The sequence below is a fragment of the Oncorhynchus mykiss genome, unplaced genomic scaffold (genome assembly GCF_013265735.2).
Source record: "Oncorhynchus mykiss isolate Arlee unplaced genomic scaffold, USDA_OmykA_1.1 un_scaffold_85, whole genome shotgun sequence".
Lineage (NCBI taxonomy): Eukaryota > Metazoa > Chordata > Actinopteri > Salmoniformes > Salmonidae > Oncorhynchus > Oncorhynchus mykiss.
The window spans coordinates 732,372-756,082 of record NW_023493658.1 but is presented as its reverse complement, the minus strand read 5'-3'; the positions used below and the strand labels follow the sequence as shown (position 1 = coordinate 756,082).

At 48.9% G+C, this 23,711-nt stretch overlaps 1 protein-coding gene across 1 annotated transcript in view; it reads left to right on the top strand.

Moving 5' to 3' along the window:
• LOC110519451 (N-alpha-acetyltransferase 15, NatA auxiliary subunit) overlaps positions 1 to 22,280 on the top strand; it is a gene marked incomplete at its 5' end in the record, with an annotated part of 62,180 nt that extends 39,900 nt beyond the window's left edge. Inside the window, 1 exon segment of the mRNA XM_036971873.1 lies at positions 21,711 to 22,280. Within this exon segment, the coding sequence (XP_036827768.1) occupies positions 21,711 to 21,989 (279 nt within the window).
• Positions 22,281 to 23,711: the final 1,431 nt, after the last annotated feature.

Sequence of the window (23,711 nt, the reverse complement as noted above, 5' to 3'; positions counted from 1 at the left end):
GGCTGAGAGGGCCCTAGTGGAAAAGGCTTGCTGAGAGGGCCCTAGTGGAGCAGGCTGGCTGAGAGGGCCCTAGTGGAGCAGGCTGGCTGAGAGGGCCCTAGTGGAGCAGGCTGGCTGAGAAGGCCCTAGTGGAGCAGGCTGGCTGAGAGGGCCCTAGTGGAGCAGGCTGGCTGTGAGGGCCCTGGTTGAGCAGGCTGGCTGAGACGGCCCTAGTGGAGCAGAATGGCTGAGAGGGCCCTAATGGAGCCAGCTGGCTGAGGGGGCCCTAGTGGAGCCGGCTGGTTGAGAGGGCCCTAGTGGAGCCAGGTGGCTGAGAGGGCCCTAGTGGAGCAGGCTGGCTGAGAGGGCCCTAGTAGTGCAGGCTGGCTGAGAGGGCCCTAGTGGAGCAGACTGGCTGAGAGGGCCCTAGTGGAGCAGGCTGGCTGAGTGGGCCCTAGTGGAGCAGGCTGGCTGAGAGGGCCCTAGTGGAGCCAGGTGACTGAGAGGGCCCTAGAGGAGCCAACTGTCTGAGAGGGCCCTAGTGGAGCCAGCTAGCTGAGAGGGCCCTAGTGGAGCAGGCTGGCTGAGAGGGCCCTAGTGGAGCAGGCTGGCTGAGAGGGCCCTAGTGGAGCAGGCAGGCTGAGAGGGCCCTAGTGGAACAGGCTTGCTGAGAGGGCCCTAGTGGAGCAGGCTGGCTGAGAGGGCCCTAGTGGAGCAGGCTGGCTGAGAGGGCCCTAGTGGAGCCAGCTAGCTGAGAGGGCCCTAGTGTAGCCAGCTGGCTGAGAGGGCCCTAGTGGAGCAGGCTGAATGAGAGGGCCCTAGTGGAGCAGGCTGGCTGAGAGGGCCCTAGTGGAGCAGGCTGGCTGAATGGGCCCTAGTGGAGCCAGCTAGCTGAGAGGGCCCTAGTGTAGCCAGCTGGCTGAGAGTGCCCTAGTGGAGCGGGCTGGTTGAGAGGGCCCTAGTGGAGCCAGGTGGCTGAGAGGGCCCTAGTTGAGCAGACTGGCTGAGAGGGCCCTAGTGGAGCAGGCTGGCTGAGAGGGCCCTAGTGGAGCAGGCTGGCTGAGAGGGCCCAATTGGAGCCAGGTGACTGAGAGGGCCCTAGAGGAGCCAACTGTCTGAGAGGGCCCTAGAGGAGCCAGCTAGCTGAGAGGGCCCTAGTGGAGCAGGCTGGCTGAGAGGGCCCTAGTGGAGCAGGCTGGCTGAGAGGGCCCTAGTGGAGCAGGCAGGCTGAGAGGGCCCTAGTGGAACAGGCTTGCTGAGAGGGCCCTAGTGGAGCAGGCTGGCTGAGAGGGCCCTAGTGGAGCAGACTGGCTGAGAAGGCCCTAGTGGAGCAGGCTGGCTGAGAGGGCCCTAGTGGAGCAGGCTGGCTGTGAGGGCCCTGGTTGAGCAGGCTGGCTGAGACGGCCCTAGTGGAGCAGAATGGCTGAGAGGGCCCTAATGGAGCCAGCTGGCTGAGGGGGCCCTAGTGGAGCCGGCTGGTTGAGAGGGCCCTAGTGGAGCCAGGTGGCTGAGAGGGCCCTAGTGGAGCAGACTTGCTGAGAGGGCCCTAGTAGTGCAGGCTGGCTGAGAGGGCCCTAGTGGAGCAGACTGGCTGAGAGGGCCCTAGTGGAGCAGGCAGGCTGAGAGGGCCCTAGTGGAGCAAGCTGGCTGAGAGGGCCCTATTGGAGCAGGCTGGCTGAGAGGGCCCTAGTGGAGCAGGCTGGCTGAGAGGGCCCTAGTGGAGCAGACTGGCTGAGAGGGCCCTAGTGGAGCAGGCTGGCTGAGAGGGCCCTAGTGGAGCAGGCTGACTGAGAGGGCCCTAGTGGAGCAGGCTGGCTGTGAGGGCCCTAGTGGAGCAGGCTGGCTGAGAGGGCCCTAGTGGAGCAGGCTGGCTGAGAGGGCCCTAGTGGAGCCAGGTGGCTGAGAGGGCCCTAGTGGAGCAGACTGGCTGAGAGGGCCCTAGTGGAGCCAGGTGGCTGAGAGGGCCCTAGTGGAGCCAGGTGGCTGAGAGGGCCCTAGTGGAGCAGACTGGCTGAGAGGGCCCTAGTGGAGCAGGCTGGCTGAGAGGGCCCTAGTGGAGCAGGCTGACTGAGAGGGCCCTAGTGGAGCAGGCTGGCTGTGAGGGCCCTAGTGGAGCAGGCTGGCTGAGAGGGCCCTAGTGGAGCAGGCTGACTGAGAGGGCCCTAGTGGAGCAGGCTGACTGAGAGGGCCCTACTGGAGCAGGCTGGCTGTGAGGGCCCTAGTGGAGCAGGCTGGCTGAGAGGGCCCTAGTGGAGCAGGCTGGCTGAGAGGGCCCTAGTGGAGCACTTCCTTTACTATTTCTCTTCCCTTCTCTCTCTTTCTCTCTCCTCCACATTTCTCTCTCTCTCCCTCCCCTTCTCTCTCTTTCTCTCTCCTCCACATTTCTCTCTCTCCCTCCCCTTCTCTCTCTTTCTCTCTCCTCCACATTTCTCTCTCTCCCCTCCCCTTCTCTCCGTTACCCTCGTCCCTCCCCTCCCCTCCTTTCTCACCGTCCCTCCTCTGTCCCCTCCCATCCTCTGCTCTCCCCACCCCTCCTCTCTCCTCCCTATCGCTCTGCTCATTTCTTTTGCGCACACGCGCTCCTTCTCTCTCTCTCTCTCTCTTGTTCTCTCTCTCTTGTTCTCTCTCTCTTCATGACGTATAGTGTTGGACCTGTTGATCTTGACTCAGCTCATAGACCTCTATCATCTACACCCCTCCCTTCTCCTACTCTAACATAACACCAATATAATATATAATACATAATATATACTCTCGTTCATTTACATAGAGACAGATACAATCAATCATTGACACACTGAATATACAACAGTCAGATGCATGACACCATCACAACTTAACTGACATTAGTGCCTGTCCCCAGATGGACAGTTAGACTACAGTAAAGTACATTTACAGGTGATCACATCATTGTCCTGCTTTGAGACACATTTTTACTGTCTGCTTCCAGTTGCATTTTATTTTACTAACCCTGCAAATTATAATATATCTTACAATATCAAATCATATCTCAGTAACTGTCACAAGTGTATATCACTGTAACAGCATCCTACCTGTGCTCCACAACAGGGTCATCAGTACCACTGCAGGTATCATGTCTGCTTCTAACTGGGGCTCCACAGTCTGCTGTCATAAAGAGTGGACTGAAGAGTGAAAAATACTGCTAGGCTATATGACTTCTCTCTCATTACTTTCTTACTTCTATGATGTGAGATTAACTTCTTAGCAACTTATCTTGGATCAGTGGTTGAACACACTACAGCAAACTGACATGTTAAAAAAACTCCACAGGAAACTGCTGACAGAGCAGCAACGTTTCACATAGTGTCCTATAATATCATCTCTAACTTTCTACTGCTTGAGTTCACCTCTTATAGAATATTGGCTTAATGTTCCAGCACCTAAATATAAACAGTACCAGCACCCAAAATGAGTACTGATGAGGTCTCATGTTAGAGCAGGAGAAGGGGGGATGTGGTGTAGAAGCTAGAGGTCTGTTACCCAAGTCAACTCAACAGGCCTGATGCTATATGTCAGGGTCAGGCTGGGCCAAGAGAGGAACAGGTTACTGGTTATGATGACATCACTGGTGAGAAGTCAGTGGTAAAAAGATGAAGAGGAGAGGAGAGGAGAGAAGAGAAGAGGAGAGGAGAGGAGAGGAGAGGAGAGGAGAGGAGAGAGGAGTGGAGAGGAAAGAGGAGAGGAGTGGAGTGGAGAGAAAAGGAGAGGAGAGGAAAGAGGAGAGGAGAGGAGAGGAGAGGAGTGGAGAGAAAAGGAGAGGAGAGAAAAGGAGAGGAGAGAGGAGAGGAGAGGAGAGGAGTGGAGAGGAAAGAGGAGTGGAGAGGAAAGAGGAGAGGAGAGGAGAGGAGAGGAGAGGAGTGGAGAGAAAAGGAGAGGAGAGGAGAGGAGTGGAGTGGAGAGAAAAGGAGAGGAGAGGAGTGGAGTGGAGAGAAAAGGAGAGGAGAGGAAAGAGGAGAGGAGAGGAGAGGAGTGGAGTGGAGTGGAGAGAAAAGGAGAGGAAAGAGGAGTGGAGTGGAGTGGAGTGGAGTGGAGAGAAAAGGAGAGGAGAGGAGTGGAGTGGAGAGAGAAAAGAGGAGAAGAGAGGAGAGGAGAGGAAAGAGGAGGAGAGGAGATGGTGGAGAAGGGGAGAGGAAAGAGGAGTGGGGAGAGAAAAGGAGAGGAGAGAGAAAAGAGGAGAAGAGAGGAGAGGAGAGGAGATGGTGGAGAAGGGGAGAGGAAAGAGGAGGGGCTTGAAAAGAGGAGAGGGGTAGAAAAGAGGAGAGAGATAAGAGGAGAATGGGAGAAGGGGAGAGGAGGTACTGTTTGTCTCCCACCGTTCCACTCAGAGGACTCTACCTTTTGTTATCAAGTGGTTGTTTCCACTATATTTAGTGTACCAGTCATTTCAGTGAAGGGAAGGGAACAAGTGCACACTTTAGGAGAAAGGAGGATAATTGGGACAATGATTCCATCTGGTCTCCAGTCCTGCGTCTGAGACACCAGATTACCACCTAGTGTCCATAAGAGGAACTGTCCTGTCAGTGTGTTTTTACTGCTGGCTCAAAACAACACATGACCTGCAAACAGGATATGATTCATGTGTGAGTACTAAAAGCATATGATTATAGTATATTTATTATATATGTGGGTCTGATAAGTAAACAGTCTTAATGTTTGCTGTTTTATCACTCAGAAGAACAATGTGTCAGGACATACGCCAGAGATGAGAAGCAGGTACGTGGAATCAACATTTAATCAGGAACAGACAAAGACAAGAACAGCGTCAGCACACGGGTACAAAACCACAAACCACAATTAATGCTGAAGCAGAGAACAGATCAGGAACCAGACAGATGTAGGGAAGGTAATGACAGAGGTGACTGAGTCCAGGTCCAATAATCGTTGATGCGCGTGACGGGGGGAGCAGGTGTGTGTAATGATGGTGCAGGATGGAGAGTAATGCTGGTGAGCCTGGGGCCTTCGGGCTCCAGGGGGTGGGAGGGGGGGTAGCAGGTGTGTGTAATGATGGTGCAGGATGGAGAGTAATGCTGGTGAGCCTGGGGCCTTCGGGCTCCAGGGAGGGGAGGGGGGGATCAGGTGTGACACATTGGGCAAGATGTAACCAAACACATGTGAAACCTCATGATATGAGTGATAAGAAGTGTTTAAAAAGGTGAGTTCTGAACCCTGTAGACTACTGCACTACTTCTGAAGAAGACCAGAGTCATTTCAGAATGAAGACTGCTATAGTTCTGATGGTGTTGCTGTTCTGTCTGTCTGGGGCCTGGACTCAGGGAGAGAGTGGAGGGGTGACTAGTAGTTCTCTCTGTCTGTCTGTCTGTCTGTCTGTCTGTCTGTCTGTCTGTCTGCCTGGGGCCTGGACTCAGGGAGAGAGTGGAGGGGTGACTAGTAGTTCTGTCTGTCTGTCTGTCTGTCTGTCTGTCTGTCTGTCTGTCTGTCTGTCTGGGGCCTGGACTCAGGGAGAGAGTGGAGGGGTGACTAGTAGTTCTGTCTGTCTGTCTGTCTGTCTGTCTGTCTGTCTGTCTGTCTGTCAGTCAGTCTGTCTGGGGCCTGGACTCAGGGAGAGAGTGGAGGGGTGACTAGTAGTTATCTCTGTCTGTCTGCCTGTCTTGTCTGTCTGCCTGTCTTGTCTGTCTGTCTGTCTGTCTGTCTGTCTGTCTGTCTGTCTGTCATAACATACTATGTTGTTAGAAACATATATAGGAGACATCATTTTCTCTCAGCATACAAGGACCACAAAATAATTTGAAAAATAATATGTAATATTGACAAGCCCCTGTATCTGTTAGGTAAAATACCACAGTGTGTAATCATGTCAGCAGAATGTGTGACCTGTTGTGATGAGAACAGGGTAACCAGTGGAGAACAAATCCCACAGTAAATAAAACCTAGGACTAGATGTATCACTTTAGTTAATACCCCTTGACAATTTTACTTCTACTTTTTGCACACACAACTCACACTCTCCTACACACACCAACTGGCTGAGAGGGCCCTAGTGGAGCCAGGTGGCTGAGAGGTCCCTAGTGGAGCCAGGTGGCTGAGACGTCCCTAGTGGAGCCGGCTGGCTGAGAGGGCCCTAGTGGAGCCAGGTGGCTGAGAGGGCCCTAGTGGAGCCAGGTGACTGAGAGGGCCCTAGTGGAGCCAGGTGGCTGAAAGGGCCCTAGTGGAGCCAGGTGGCTGAGAGGGCCCTAGTGGAGCCAGGTGGCTGAGAGGGCCCTAGTGGAGCCAGGTGGCTGAGAGGGCCCTAGTGGAGCCAGGTGGCTGAGAGGGCCCTAGTGGAGCCAGGTGGCTGAGAGGGCCTTAGTGGAACCAGCTGACTGAGAGGGCCCTAGTGGAGCAGGCTGGCTGAGAGGGCCCTAGAGGAGCCGGCTGGCTGAGAGGGCCCTAGAGGATCCTGCTGGCTGAGAGGGCACTAGTGGAGCCAACTGAATGAGAGGGCACTAGTGGAGCCGGGTGGCTGAGAGGGCCCTAGTGGAGCCAGCTGGCTGAGAGGGCCCTAGTGGAGCAGGCTGGCTGAGAGGGCCCTAGTGGAGCCGGCTGGCTGAGAGGGCCCTAGTGGAGCTAGCTTGGCTGAGAGGGCCCAAGTGGAGCTAGCTTAGCTGAGAGGGCACTAGTGGAGCCAGGTGGCTGAGAGGGCCCTAGTGGAGCCAGGTGGCTGAGAGGGCCTTAGTGGAACCAGCTGACTGAGAGGGCCCTAGTGGAGCAGGCTGGCTGAGAGGGCCCTAGAGGAGCCGGCTAGCTGAGAGCGCACTAGTGGAGCCAACTGGCTGAGAGGGCCCTAGTGGAGCCAGGTGGCTGAGACGTCCCTAGTGGAGCCAGGTGGCTGAGAGGGCCCTAGTGGAGCCGGCTGGCTGAGAGGGCCCTAGTGGAGCCAGGTGACTGAGAGGGCCCTAGTGGAGCCAGGTGGCTGAAAGGGCCCTAGTGGAGCCAGGTGGCTGAGAGGGCCCTAGTGGAGCCAGGTGGCTGAGAGGGCCCGAGTGGAGCCAGGTGGCTGAGAGGGCCCTAGTGGAGCCAGGTGGCTGAGAGGGCCTTAGTGGAACCAGCTGACTGAGAGGGCCCTAGTGGAGCAGGCTGGCTGAGAGGGCCCTAGAGGAGCCGGCTGGCTGAGAGGGCCCTAGAGGAGCCTGCTGGCTGAGAGGGCACTAGTGGAGCCAACTGAATGAGAGGGCACTAGTGGAGCCGGGTGGCTAAGAGGGCCCTAGTGGAGCCAGCTGGCTGAGAGGGCCCTAGTGGAGCAGGCTGGCTGAGAGGGCCCTAGTGGAGCCGGCTGGCTGAGAGGGCCCTAGTGGAGCTAGCTTGGCTGAGAGGGCCCAAGTGGAGCTAGCTTAGCTGAGAGGGCACTAGTGGAGCCAGGTGGCTGAGAGGGCCCTAGTGGAGCCAGGTGGCTGAGAGGGCCTTAGTGGAACCAGCTGACTGAGAGGGCCCTAGTGGAGCAGGCTGGCTGAGAGGGCCCTAGAGGAGCCGGCTAGCTGAGAGCGCACTAGTGGAGCCAGCTGGCTGAGAGGGCACTAGTGGAGCCAGGAGGCTGAGAGAGCCCTAGTGGAGCCCGGTGGCTGAGAGGGCCCTAGTGGAGCCAGCTGGCTGAGAGGGCCCTAGTGGAGCTAGCTTGCCTGACAGGGCCCTATTGGAGCAGGCTGGCTGAGAGGGCCCTAGTGAAGCCAGCTAGCTGAGAGGGCCCTAGTGGAGCCGGCTGGCTGAGAGGGCCCTAGTGGAGCCAGCTAGCTGTGAGGGCCCTAGAGGAACAGGCTGGCTTAGAGGGCCCTAGTGGAGCCAGCTGTCTGAGAGGGCCTCGTGGAGCCAGCTAGCTGAGAGGGCCCAAGTGGAGCCAGGTGGCTGAGAGGGCCCTAGTGGAGCCAGGTGGCTGAGAGGGCCCTAGTGGAGCCAGGTGGCTGAGAAGGCCCAAGTGGAGCCAGCTTGGCTGAGAGGGCCTTAGTGGAACCAGGTGGCTGAGAGGGCCCTAGTGGAGCCGGCTGGCTGAGAGGGCCCTAGTGGAGCCAGGTGACTGAGAGGGCCCTAGTGGAGCCAGGTGGCTGAGAGGGCCCTAGTGGAGCCAGGTGGCTGAGAGGGCCCTAGTGCAGCCAGGTGGCTGAGAGGGCCCTAGTGGAGCCAGGTGGCTGAGAGGGCCTTAGTGGAACCAGCTGACTGAGAGGGCCCTAGTGGAGCAGGCTGGCTGAGAGGGCCCTAGAGGAGCCGGCTGGCTGAGAGGGCCCTAGAGGAGCCGGCTGGCTGAGAGGGCACTAGTGGAGCCAACTGAATGAGAGGGCACTAGTGGAGCCGGGTGGCTGAGAGGGCCCTAGTGGAGCCAGCTGGCTGAGAGGGCCCTAGTGGAGCAGGCTGGCTGAGAGGGCCCTAGTGGAGCCGGCTGGCTGAGAGGGCCCTAGTGGAGCTAGCTTGGCTGAGAGGGCCCAAGTGGAGCAGGCTGGCTGAGAGGGCCCTAGTGGAGCCAGGTGGCTGAGAGGGCCCTAGTGGAGCTAGCTTAGCTGAGAGGTCCCTAGTGGAGCTAGCTTGGCTGAGAGGGCCCTAGTGGAGCAGGCTGGCTGAGAGGGCCCTAGTGGAGCCGGCTGGCTGAGAGGGCCTTAGTGGAACCAGCTGACTGAGAGGGCCCTAGTGGAGCCAGGTGACTGAGAGGGCCCTAGTGGAGCCAGGTGGCTGATAGGGTCCTAGTGGAGCCAGCTGGCTGAGAGGGCCCTAGTGGAGCCAGCTGGCTGAGAGGGCCCTAGTGGAGCTAGCTTGGCTGAGAGGGCCCTAGTGGAGCAGGCTGGCTGAGAGGGCCCTAGTGGAGCCGGCGGGCTGAGAGGGCCCTAGTGGAGCCAGCTGACTGAGAGGGCCCTAGTGGAGCTCTTCCTACTATTTCTCTCCCCTCCTCCATCTCTTCCCTCCCCTTTTCTCTCTTTCTCTCTCCTCCACATTTCTCTCTCTCCCCTCCCCTTCTCTCTCCCCTCCCCTTCTCCCTCCCCTTCTCTGTCTTTCTCTCTCCTCTACATTTCTCTCTCTCCCCTCCCCTTCTCTCTCCTCTCCCATTCTATCTCCCCCCATCTTCTCTTCCCTACCCTTCTCTCTCTTTCTCTCTCCTCCACATTTCTCTCTCTTCCCTCCCCTTCTCTCTCTTTCTCTCTATGCCACATTTCTCTCTCCCCTCCCCTTCTCTCTACCCTCCGCTTCTCTCTCCTTCTCTTTCCTCCACAAATCTCTCTCTCCCCTCTCCTTTTCTCTCCGTTACCCTCCTCCCTCCCCTACCCTCCTTTCTCCCTGTCCCTCCTCTGTACCCTCCCATCCTCTGCTTTCCCCACCCCTCCTCTCTCCTCCCTCTCGCTCTGCTCATTTCTCTTGCACACACTCTCTCTCTCTCTCTCTCTCTCTCTCTCTCTCTCATTCTCTCTCTCTTCGTGACATATAGTGTTGAACCTGTTGATCTTGACTCAGCTCATAGACCTCTATCATCTACACCCCTCCCTTCTCCTACTCTAACATAACACCAATATAATATATAATACATAATATATACTCTCATTAATTTACATAGAGACATATACAATCAATCATTGACACACTGAATATACAACAGTCAGATAGATGCATGACACCATCACAACTTAACTGACATTAGTGCCTGTCCCCAGATGGACAGTTAGACTACAGTAAAGTACATTTACAGGTGATCACATCATTGTCCTGCTTTGAGACACATTTTTACTGTCTGCTTCCAGTTGCATGTTATTTTACTAACCCTGCAAATTATAATATATCTTACAATATCAAAACATATCTCAGTAACTGTCACAAGTGTATAGCAGTATAAGAGCATCCTACCTCTGCTCCACAACAGGGTCATCAGTACCACTGCAGGTATCATATCTGTCTCTAACTGGGGCTCCACAGTCTGCTGTCATAAAGAGTGGACTGAAGAGTGAAAAATACTGCTAGGTTATATGACTTCTATATCATTACTTTCTTACTTCTATGATGTGACAAACTTAAGCAGATAAGATCAGTTAAACACACCTACAACAGGAAACACTGACATTAGAAAAACTCCACAGGAAACTGCTGACAGCGCAGGAAAGTTACACATAGTGTGTCCTATAATATCACTTCTAACTTTCTACTGCCTGAGTTCACCTCTTATAAGGGTTTACTGGACAACTTGAATAAGGTCTGGATGTCGTATATTGAAAACAGTACAACAAAAGGAGTCTGTATTGAAAAGATGCCCACTTCCTGTTTTCAATAGCTGCTGGGTTGTTCAGTCCTGCCCTGGGGGTCTGCTGTCCTGTGTGTTGTCACTCTGGCCTTGACCTAACACACCTGAAACCAATAATGAATGTTTCACTAAGACCCTAAAGCTGAGTGGGATGTGTTGGGTTGGGGCTCTGCAGGGCAGTGGACACATAGGGACAGAACAGGGAGACCCAGCTATATTGTGTGGATGTTAAAGAGCTCTACAGTTCTACTAGGTCATATGAGATGAATTATATGGAGGATGTAATGTAGTGTATATTGTGTGGATGTTAAACAGCTCTACAGTTCTACTAGGTCATATGAGATGAATTACATGGAGGATGTAATGTAGTGTATATTGTGTGGATGTTAAACAGCTCTACAGTTCTACTAGGTCATATGAGATGAATTATATGGAGGATGTAATGTAGTGTATATTGTGTGGATGTTAAACAGCTCTACAGTTCTACTAGGTCATATGAGATGAATTACATGGAGGATGTAATGTAGTGTATATTGTGTGGATGTTAAACAGCTCTACAGTTCTACTAGGTCATATGAGATGAATTATATGGAGGATGTAATGTAGTGTATATTGTGTGGATGTTAAACAGCTCTACAGGACTACTAGGTCATATGAGATGAATTGTGCTGTTTCTGTGTTAATGTATGTTTAGGTGTTTCCAATCCTTTCCCTTGGGATAAATATGTAATCAAAAAGTAGGAATGAAATTGTGTTGGAGAGAGAGTTAAGTTATGTACTAGACTGGTGAGGGTCAGGGAGAGAGTTGAGTTATGTACTAGACCGTTGGGTTTCTGCGAGAGATTTGAGTTGTGTACTAGACTGGTGGGGGCCAGGGAGAGATTTGATAAATATACTAGAATAGTGGGGGTCAGGTAAAGAGTTCAGTTATGTACTAGACTGGTGAGGGTCGAGGAGAGATTTGAGTTGTGTACTAGACTGGTGGGGGTCGAGGAGAGATTTGAGTTGTGTACTAGACTGGTGGGGGTCAGGGAGAGAGTTGAGTTATGTACTAGACTGGTGGTGGTCAGGGAGAGAGTTGAGTTATGTACTAGACTGGTGGGGGTCAGGGAGAGAGTTGAGTTATGTACTAGACTGGTGGGGGTCGGGAGAACGTTGAGTTATGTACTAGACTGGTGAGGGTCAGGGAGAGAGTTGAGTTATGTACTAGACTGGTGGGGGTCAGGGAGAGGGTTGAGTTATGTACTAGATCGTTGTGGTTCAGCGAGAGATTTGAGTTGTGTACTAGACTGGTGGGGGTCAAGGAGAGATTTGAGTTGTGTACTAGACTGGTGGGGGTCAAGGAGAGATTTGAGTTGTGTACTAGACTGGTGGTGGTCAGGGAGAGAGTTGAGTTATGTACTAGACTGGTGGGGGTCAGGGAGAGAGTTGAGTTATGTACTAGACTGGTGGTGGTCAGGGAGAGAGTTGAGTTATGTACTAGACTGGTGGGGGTCAAGGAGAGATTTGAGTTGTGTACTTGACTGGTGGGGGTTGATGAGAGATTTGAGTTGTGTACTAGACTGGTGGGGGTCAGGGAGAGAGTTGAGTTATGTACTAGACTGGTGGGGGTCAAGGAGAGATTTGAGTTGTGTACTTGACTGGTGGGGGTTGATGAGAGAATTGAGTTATGTACTAGACTGGTGGGGGTCAGGGAGAGATTTGATAAATATACTAGAATAGTGGGGGTCATGTAAAGAGTTCAGTTGTGTACTAGACTGGTGGGGGTCGAGGAGAGAGTTGAGTTATGTACTAGACTAGTGGGGGTCAGGGAGAGAGTTGAGTTGTGTACTAGACTGGTGGTGGTCAGGGAGAGAGTTGAGTTATTGACAAGACTGGTGGTGGTGAGAGACAGGGAATTGAGGTATGTACTAGACTGGTGGGGGTCGGGGAGAGAGTTGGGTTACGGGGCACGGAACCCCGTGTCACGAGGAGTGATGGGGCGGAATCAAAGAGCAGATGAGGAAGCAGGGATAATGAACCAAATGTTTACTGTAAACAAAGAGATACGGAGTGCTGAACCGGGGAAACTTGGATGAGTAGCAGGAAAACCCGGTTGGAGTTGGCTGAGTTGAACAGGGTAAGCAGGTCTGGAGGGGAATCCAATGTAGTGGTAGGGAGGGAAATCCAACGCAAGGTGGTGTGGTGGTGAGCTGTGGAACAGTAGACAGGAGACAGAGACAGAGCGGTAACTGTAATGAGAGGATTAAACGGTATACGGCAGGGAAACAGGCTCTTGAGTCGTAACTAAAGGCTAGGCTAATGACTGACTGAGCAGAGATTACGATCTGGCAGAGTGGTGGCAGGATTGGGTATTTGTAGAGGTCTTGATTATGGAACGGGTTGCAGCTGGTAGGGATCTGCTCTGACTCCAACACACCTGTCTCCAACCACACAATCACACAAACAGAAAGGGAGGGGGAGAGAGAGTGTACTGGGGAATGGCTGCAGGTAAATGTCAAGTAATTATTTAATCAGTTTTCATAAATTCCAATTATATTTATCGGTCTGATACCCAGAGTTTGTAAAGTTCTGGTCTTAAATAAAACAGACAGAATTCCCAGCTCACAATTGATCAGGTCCCAATTTATTTGCGAGAGCTCTCAAGTTTTCACAATTACAGTCCTTCTTATATCATCCTAAACTACGCACAGACATAGACACAAACATGGATTTTCACATGAGTCTAACCACAGTTTATAACCCCTAAACTGACCATTCCAGGCTCCCCCAGACACCGTAACCCTGGAGGAGCCCTCCCTGTCCTCTCTTATCTCCACGTACATTCCTTTCTTCCTAGGTCCATGCCATGTAACCCTGGAGGAGCCCTCCACGTCCTCTCTTATCTCCACGTACATCCCTTTCTTCCTAGGTCCATGCCATGTAACCCTGGAGGAGCCCTCCACGTCCTCTCTTATCTCCACGTACATTCCTTTCTTCCTAGGTCCATGCCATGTAACCCTGGAGGAGCCCTCCACGTCCTCTCTTATCTCCACGTACATTCCTTTCTTCCTAGGTCCATGCCATGTAACCCTGGAGGAGCCCTCCACGTCCTCTCTTATCTCCACGTACATCCCTTTCTTCCTAGGTCCATGCCATGTAACCCTGGAGGAGCCCTCCACGTCCTCTCTTATCTCCACGTACATTCCTTTCTTCCTAGGTCCATGCCATGTAACCCTTTTCTAATGGACAAACATTATTTAATACTACAAGAAAGACAGGGTAGAATTATTGCCAGTTATAGTGCAGTATACCTCATTTAGTCATTATTGATAAAAATCCCATAACAATCCACACTTTTGACTAAATATTATACTCACTAGCACACATCTATTTTTATTAGATAACCCTCCACACTGATTAAATAGTAAGGATTACACATCTATTTTTATTAGATAACCCTCCACACTTTGATTAAATAGTAAGGATTACACATCTATTTTTATTAGGTAACCCTCCACACTTTGATTAAATAGTAAGGATTACACATCTATTTTTATTAGGTAACCCTCCACACTTTGATTAAATAGTAAGGATTACACATCTATTTTTATTAGATAACCCTCCACACTTTGATTAAATAGTAAGGATTACACATCTATTTTTATTAGATAACCCTCCACACTTTGATTAAATAGTAAGGATTACACATCTATTTTTATTAGATAACCCTCCACACTTTGATTAAATAGTAAGGATTACACATCTATTTTTATTAGATAACCCTCCACACTTTGATTAAATAGTAAGGATTACACATCTATTTTTATTAGATAACCCTCCACACTTTGATTAAATAGTAAGGATTACACATCTATTTTTATTAGATAACCCTCCACACTTTGATTAAATAGTAAGGATTACACATCTATTTTTATTAGATAACCCTCCACACTTTGATTAAATAGTAAGGATTACACATCTATTTTTATTAGATAACCCTCCACACTTTGAATAAATAGTAAGGATTACACAGCTATTTTTATTCAAAATCAACCTAACAAATATCAACATAGGTACTAACATTGACTGCTCTGGACCGACATCAGAATCATAACTCTTCTTATCAGGATTTTCGTTATAATCTTCATTAAAGAAACAGTCTTAACATCAAAACAAGGAAACCTAAACATAAAACATGGTGCCATCAAACATAGGCTCCTCCCAATTAAAAGACACAGAGCCTTCTCCTATGCTGGGAAGTCTGTATTCTTCATCCCATTGGTCAGAGCTTTGAATTGTTCCGTATCTCACCATCTGTCGAGTCATCAATCTCTCCAGAGTCCTGGAAATGAGAACTTTCACACACGGAATCAAACCACATCTGCACAAACGAACACAGTCACACAGGTGAAAGTCGCCCACAACACCGTAATCATCACATTTTTCCATTTGCCAAACATACTGTCAAACCAACTCGTCAGAGAAGTTACCACCCCAGAGTTTTCTGCCAATTCGTGAGCTAGGGTGGTTAAACCAGCCAAGGCCTTGGTCACTGATCCATCCGGGGCTGTGTTATTTGGGATGAACGTACAGCACATCGACCCGAATAGCACACAACCCCCCCCCCCCCCCCCCCCCCCCTCACTGCCAATAACATATCTAACGCGATTCTATTCTGCCAAGCTGATTGCTTTAGTCTGCTCTGCCAATCTTTTTATTGCATCTCTGATATAATTGATGAAGCGCTGTTGATTATAATACATATAATTAATCCAGTCCACATTCTTATTGAGAGTGGACCACCAGAAAATACTTGACTCTAATCCTGACAGGATCTGATTTCTAGCTTTGAACTCGTCTGGCACCCCCCGTGGAACCCCAATGTTGTCAATATAAACTCTATCATCAAAAGACCTAGACGGAGTACTTCTTTTCTCCCGTTTGGCCAACTTCATGTCATGGTGTTGAATGAGTGTGAAAGGCATTCCCAAATGAACTAGTACACATATCCCTGTCCAATTAACAGGTCAACTCGGCCATAACGACATTCCCCCACACAACCACCAGATGTCAGCCCTGGGCCTCCTTATCTTACTGAAATCCCCAGATCTCAACCAGCTTGCCAGATCGCTCAGGTTCTCATCAGTAGTAACATTCTCTGTCCTATTGCAGGTACTGACTTCCCCTACATATTTCCCATAAGTACAATACTGGGCCAAACAGTAATAGTCTCATCTTGCCACTGTGAAAGGAGTAAGCCTAGATTTCAGAGGAACATGTGGATATAAATAGTGCAAATCTGTACAACTGTTATTATCTGTCTTTCCTGCTTCCATGAATAGCTTTACCATACATGCCATTCCCTTAGGTGAATTCATTCAATTTAATGGAAAAGGGATGGTTGTCAACTGAGGTTTTGCTGTGGCACAGGCATAGCATTCTTCTTTAGCTACTGATCTGGCCGTATATTGAATCCACTCTAACCAGAGGTTGGAATCTCTAAACCCAGTCTCCAACTCTATCACTTCTTTAAAGTATTTTGTCTCAACTATTTGCACTGGTCCTTGGCCCTGGATGATTAGACTAGGAATACCAGTTGTGTTAGGGAGACTGATTAAACTCCGGCTGCCCATAGTATCCTTCCCAGCTTTTACCTCTGTGACCTGGAATGGTACCATAGTATCTGTTAAAGACTGATCAAAACCAACATACCATAATCCAAGATCCTGGATCTTTACAGTTTTAATGGTAATTCGTACCTTTATACAATACCACCCCTGCTCCGGAAAACAGCGCAAAACTCCCACCTTTACTAAACTCCATCTGTTCCCATATTGAGTGTGTGGGTTTGCATAGCCACCCTTCTCAGTGTGAGCTATGACTTGATTCCATTAATTACACGGTGATTTACACAAATACCTTCCCCAGTGACCCAATGTTCTAGACTGCCAAGGAGTGAAGGACCCCAATTGGTCTACATAGAACACAACTGAGATATCCTTCCCCAACTTACTATTCAGTTTCAGTGACCTTTTAAAATGCTTTGGTAAAATCGAATTTCCCTCGTCTACCATATGAGTCCAGTTACCCTTTTTGGCCTCCTCGGGGGGTTCATGCTGTATCAGGAATATGGCTCCCACAATCAGACAGCTCAGGATGGCCAGCCCACCTGTGAACCCTCTCCTAGAGAACACATCATCAGCAAGAGGCCAAGACATACTTCCACTTCTATGAACGCTCACAGCAGGGAAAGGTTGGGTATAAGGGAATCTTCAGTAGGAGTGTAACCCCCGTATCCTGTTGATTACGGTTCTGCTCCTACCCCTATGACTGTTCGCCAGTGTCAGTGTGTCCTACCCTCTTACAATGTGTGATGTGCACCCAGGTTGCTCTTTCAGCTATCCTCACCGCGAAGGCAGTCACCAGGAGTACTTGGTATGGCCCCTCCCACCGTGGCTGCTTCCAGTTTTTTCTCTTTAGTGATTGGATCCAGACCCAGTCTCCCGGTTGAATCTGGTGTGCCACCTCCTTCTGTAGTTCTCCTGTTGGGCATAAAACCTTTGACATACTGGTTTGGTTAATGAACAACCTTTTCGTGTGATCAACCATTCTGCTTTCTACTTCTATATCTGCTTGTTCCAATTGTCCTAATTGGGGCATCCTATAGGGTCTGCCAAAAACCTTCTCAAATGGAGACAATCCCTCCCTATCAGGGGTTATCCTAATAGTCATCAACACTATGGGAATTTGCGGCAGCCACCACAGTCTGCAAACATAGTGGCATGGCTTGAGCAGCCTCGTCTAAACGGGAGGAATAATGAGCAATAGGTTTATTTTCCCCCGTGTTCCTGAGTCAGCACTGACGTCATGTACCCCTCTCTACAGTCTACTGTCTGTGTGAAGGGACGATCACATCTGGGATCCCTAGAACAGTGCTAGACATCATGTACCCCTCTCTACAGTCTACTGTCTGTGTGAAGGGACGATCACATCTGGGATCCCTAGAACAGTGCTAGACATCATGTACCCCTCTCTACAGTCTACTGTCTGTGTGAAGGGACGATCACATCTGGGATCCCTAGAACAGTGCTAGACATCATGTACCCCTCTCTACAGTCTACTGTCTGTGTGAAGGGACGATCACATCTGGGATCCCTAGAACAGTGCTAGACATCATGTACCCCTCTCTACAGTCTACTGTCTGTGTGAAGGGACGATCACATCTGGGATCCCTAGAACAGTGCTAGACATCATGTACCCCTCTCTACAGTCTACTGTCTGTGTGAAGGGACGATCACATCTGGGATCCCTAGAACAGTGCTAGACATCATGTACCCCTCTCTACAGTCTACTGTCTGTGTGAAGAGACAATCATATCTGGGATCCCTAGAACAGTGCTAGACATCATGTACCCCTCTCTACAGTCTACTGTCTGTGTGAAGGGACGATCACATCTGGGATCCCTAGAACAGTGCTAGACATCATGTACCCCTCTCTACAGTCTACTGTCTGTGTGAAGAGACAATCATATCTGGGATCCCTAGAACAGTGCTAGACGTCATTAACTTTTTTATGTTTAGAAACGGTTTCTCAGCGTCTTCCGTCCACTCAGTCTTATCCTTTGCTGCCATAGCTTTACCATAGATTAGCTCACTGAGCCTCCCTGTATGTAATGCAAAGTGGGGTATCCACGCACAACAATAGTTGATCATTCGCAGAAAACTCATCATCTGCTTCTTGTTGAGTGGTTTTGGTGCTTCCATAATGGCTGTCTTCCTGGTGGAATTAAGTGTCCTCCCTTCTCGTGTTTGCGTCCTAAATAAATGACCTGTTCCTGCCAGAGCTGTAACTTCCCCTTACTCACTTTGTGGCTCTCTTCTGCCAAGAATACTAACAGGGCCAGTGTGTCCGCTTTACAGCCCCCCTGAGAGGGATTGGCCACCAATATGTCATCCACATATATCAAAATCTGGCTTTCATTCGGGGGGTCAAACTGGCCTATGTTTCGGGTTAGGACTTGGCTAAAGTTTGTTGGGCTTTCCGTAAATCCCATTGGTACTCTCGAATACACCCATTTTTCTCCCCAAAATGTAAATCCGAACCACCCCTGACTGTCTGTGTGTACTGGAATGCTCAAAAAAAGCATTTGCTAAATCTATCACTGTGAAGTACGCTTTTCTGGGTTTCAACTGATTCAATAACGTATGGGGGTCTGGCACACATGGAGCTCGTGGGATAATGTTATTATTCACCCCTTGTAAATCTGCTACGGTCCTTCAATCTGTACCAGGTGCTGCCTTTTTCACAGGGAAAACTGGTGAATTACAAAACGCTTTGTCCACTGGGACTGTCACTCCTCCTCCTCTCAACTGCTCAAAGGTGGTTATAAAGGTGGGCATAAAGGTGGCATAAAGGCGGGCATAAAGGTGGGCATAAAGGTGGTTATAAAGGTGGGCATAAAGGTGGCATAAAGGTGGGCATAAAGGTGGGCATAAAGGTGGGCATAAAGGTGGGCATAAAGGTGGTTATAAAGGTGGGCATAAAGGTGGCATAAAGGTGGGCATAAAGGTGGTTATAAAGGTGGGCATAAAGGTGGGTATAAAGGTGGGCATAAAGGTGGGCATAAAGGTGGTTATAAAGGTGGGCATAAAGGTGGGCATAAAGGTGGGCATAAAGGTGGTTATAAAGGTGGTTATAAAGGTGGGCATAAAGGTGGCATAAAGGCGGGCATAAAGGTGGTTATAAAGGTGGTTATAAAGGTGGGCATAAAGGTGGCATAAAGGCGGGCATAAAGGTGGTTATAAAGGTGGGCATAAAGGTGGGCATAAAGGTGGCATAAAGGCGGGCATAAAGGTGGTTATAAAGGTGGGCATAAAGGTGGGTATAAAGGTGGGCATAAAGGTGGGCATAAAGGTGGGCATAAAGGTGGGCATAAAGGTGGGCATAAAGGTGGGTATAAAGGTGGGTATAAAGGTGGGCATAATGCCTTTTTTACCCCAGGAATACTATTGGCTCTTGGAGAGCAGTTGAGAGCTCTGCTAGTCCCCAACCTACCAAGGTTATTTTTATGGCTAATGTCAGGGCGCATTCCGCTGAGGAAAGCTATTTTCAGCTGCTGATGGTATGCTGTGTTACACCCCTGTGCTACATGGGGCTCTATTAACCCACTGTTGGTGTTAAACACATCCTTCAGTCTCTCTAAGTACTGACTAATGGTCTCACTATCCCCCTGCCTGCCTTCAGAAACCTTAGAGAAGTCTGCGTGTCGATGATAATAATCCCTCAAATTCCGTACCACACAGAGTAGCAGGTAGAGGGGGGGACACTCTGACTCTGTACCACACAGAGTAGCAGGTAGGAGAGACACTCTGACTCTGTACCACACAGAGTAGCAGGTAGAGGGGGGGACACTCTGACTCTGTACCACACAGAGTAGCATGTAGAGGGAGAGACACTCTGACTCTGAACCACACACAGAGTAGCAGGTAGAGGGGGGGACACTCTGACTCTGTACCACACAGAGTAGCAGGTAGGAGAGACACTCTGACTCTGTACCACACAGAGTAGCAGGTAGAGGGGGGGACACTCTGACTCTGTACCACACAGAGTAGCATGTAGAGGGAGAGACACTCTGACTCTGTACCACACAGAGTAGCAGGTAGAGGGGGGGACACTCTGTACCACACAGAGTAGCAGGTAGGAGAGACACTCTGACTCTGTACCACACAGAGTAGCAGGTAGAGGGGGGGACACTCTGACTCTGTACCACACAGAGTAGCAGGTAGAGGGAGAGACACTCTGACTCTGTACCACACAGAGTAGCAGGTAGAGGGGGGGACACTCTGACTCTGTACCACACAGAGTAGCAGGTAGAGGGGGGGACACTCTGACTCTGTACCACACAGAGTAGCATGTAGAGGGAGAGACACTCTGACTCTGTACCACACAGAGTAGCAGGTAGGAGAGACACTGACCCTGTACCACACAGAGTAGCAGGTAGAGGGGGGCACACTCTGACTCTGTACCACACAGAGTAGCAGGTAGAGGGGGGGACAACAGCAACGTGAATTAACAACCCAACCCACTAGACAACAGCCACATAACAACCCAACCCACTAGACAACAGCAACATAACAACCCAACCCACTAGACAACAGCAACATAACAACCCAACCCACTAGACAACAGCCACATAACAACCCAACCCACTAGACGACAGCAACGTAAATTAACAACCCAACCCACTAGACGACAGCAACGTAAATTAACAACCCAACCCACTAGACAACAGCAACATAACAACCCAACACACTAGACGACAGCAACGTAAATTAACAACCCAACCCACTAGACGACAGCAACATAACAACCCAACCCACTAGACAACAGCAACATAACAACCCAACCCACTAGACGACAGCAATATAAATTAACAACCCAACCCACTAGACGACAGCAACATAAATTAACAACCCAACCCACTAGACAACAGCAACATAACAACCCAACCCACTAGATGACAGCAACATAACAACCCAACCCACTAGACAACAGCAACATAACAACCCAACCCACTAGACAACAGCAACATAACAACCCAACCCACTAGACAACAGCAACATAACAACCCAACCCACTAGACAACAGCAACATAACAACCCAACCCACTAGACAACAGCAACATAACAACCCAACCCACTAGACAACAGCAACATAACAACCCAACCCACTAGACAACAGCAACATAACAAACCAACCCACTAGACAACAGCAACATAACAACCCAACCCACTAGACGACAGCAACGTAAATTAACAACCCAACCCACTAGACAACAGCAACATAACAACCCAACACACTAGATGACAGCAACGTAAATTAACAACCCAACCCACTAGACGACAGCAATATAAATTAACAACCCAACCCACTAGACGACAGCAACATAACAACCCAACCCACTAGACAACAGCAACATAACAACCCAACCCACTAGACGACAGCAATATAAATTAACAACCCAACCCACTAGACGACAGCAACATAAATTAACAACCCAACCCACTAGACGACAGCAACATAACTGTGTGGTGCAGAGTCAGTTGGGTTGTTAATTCACGTTGCTGTTGTCTAGTGGGTTGGGTTGTTATGTTGCTGTCGTCTAGTGGGTTGGGTTGTTATGTTGCTGTTGTCTAGTGGGTTGGGTTGTTATGTTGCTGTTGTCTAGTGGGTTGGGTTGTTATGTTGCTGTTGTCTAGTGGGTTGGGTTGTTATGTTGCTGTTGTCTAGTGGGTTGGGTTGTTAATTCACGTTGCTGGCCAACAACCAGACGTTTTCATATCCTATTTAACAAGGCAGAGTTTTTCTGTCGTGAATCCTTCTTTTGATGACATCATTTGTTATTCCGTTTTCTGACTTTTTCAATGTTAAAACAGCAGAACAGAAATGCAGAAACGATAACTAAAACATTGATTATTACATAATTTACCTATAATGCCTTTCTCACTCCCCGTCCTCCAATCAGATCTGCACAGAGGTACTAGAGGCGCTTCGGATTGGAGGATTGGGCGAGTCAAAGGAGCAGGCGGAGTCTTACCGTGCGGAGCGTCACAGGCTCTTCCCGTACACGCTAGCCTTCATGCCCACGGGGTACGAGGAGAACACCGAGATCGCCAATGGCGACGTCGCCACAGAGACCGGGGAGCTGGCCAATGACATGTGGGCTGCGTTACGGTTGGAGAAACCTTACGTGCCAAGCACCGAGCCTTGGGGGACACCAAGTCAACTGGACGCCATTTTGTAGCACCTGTTGAAACGTTGAAGTGGAAAAGACAGAGGGTTTGTTTCTCCTTTGCTTGGGCTTTGGCGCAGTTCGTTTCATCTCTGTCTCCGACGTGGCGAACTAGGACTGTGTGTGGAGGAGGAGGAGGAGGAAGAGGGGAAGTGAATGAAAAGGGATTTTATTTTTTTTATCTTGCTGACGGACTACTACTCTAACTGAAAATACAACATCAACAAACACTGTCATCAACTGTTATCAAAGAGTGTATTAAAAACACACAACCAACAGACAGATGAGATGAGACTATTTATGTAATGGACAACAACACTTGGTATTTATTTACTTAACTTATTGAGTGGTTGGTTGGTTGTATGATTTGATTATTTCATATGCACACAGCATACACACACACAATCTATTGTATATCAGACCTTTACGATGTACTTCCTCTGTAACCCACAGATCATAAGAGAATAACATTATCTATATACTACTAACATCATAATCATATCATAACATTTAGAATCAATAACATCAATATCTATATACTACTAACATCAACAACAATAATCTACATCGTAATCAATATTTTAATATTTCGAATCAATTACATTTATATACTACTAACAACATCATAACAATAATCTATATCATAATCAATATCATAACATTTATAATCAATAACATCATTATCTATATACTACTAACAACATAACACTAATCTACATCATAATCAATATCATAACGTTTATAATCAATAACATCATTATCTCTATACTACTAACAACATAACACTAATCTACATCATAATCAATATCATAACATTTATAATCAATAACATCATTATCTCTATACTACTAACAACATCCTAACAATAATCTACATCGTAATCAATGTACCATTTATAATCTATAACATCATGAGAGAAACTAAACTAGAAAATAAACCAAACCAACTATAATGAATTGGGAAAAATACACTGTAGGGAACATTCAGTACACCTTCCTGAATATGAGGTGCACTCTCCCCCCCCCTGGTGGTGGTGGCTGCATCATGTTATGGGTATGCCTGTAATTGTTAAGGACTGGGGAGTTTTTCAGGATAAAAATATTCACGGGATGGAGCAAAGCACAGGCAAAATCCTAGAGGGAAACATGGTTCAGTCTGCTTTCCACCAACACTGGGTTACGAATTCATCTTTCAGCAGGACAATAACCTACAACACAAGGACAAATCTACACAAGGTGCTTACCAAGAAAACAGTGAATGTTCCTGAGTGGCCGAGTTACAGTTTTGACTTAAATCTGCCCGAAAATCTATGGCAACACCTGAAAATGGTTGTCTAGTAATGATCAATAACTAATTAGACAGATTGAAGAATTTTGGTTAAATTTTGTTAATAAATGTTGCACAATTCAGGTGTGGAAAGCTCTTCTAGAATTACCCAGAAGGCACAGCTGTAATTGCTGACAAATGTGATCCAAACACGTTATGACTCAGGGGGTTGAGTATTTTGTGTAGATCATTGACAAAAAAATTACAATATTTTTTTTAAATCCCATTTTATAAGTAAAGGAGTGTGAATATTTTCTGAAGGCACAACATCATAACAATAATCTGCATCATAAATCAATATCAACATCATGAGAGATTTATACATCTAAAAGAAAACAAACTACAACAATAAACCACATTGACTTGTGAAAAATATGTCCCCTTTTATTAAAGTGTTTCAAACTACAA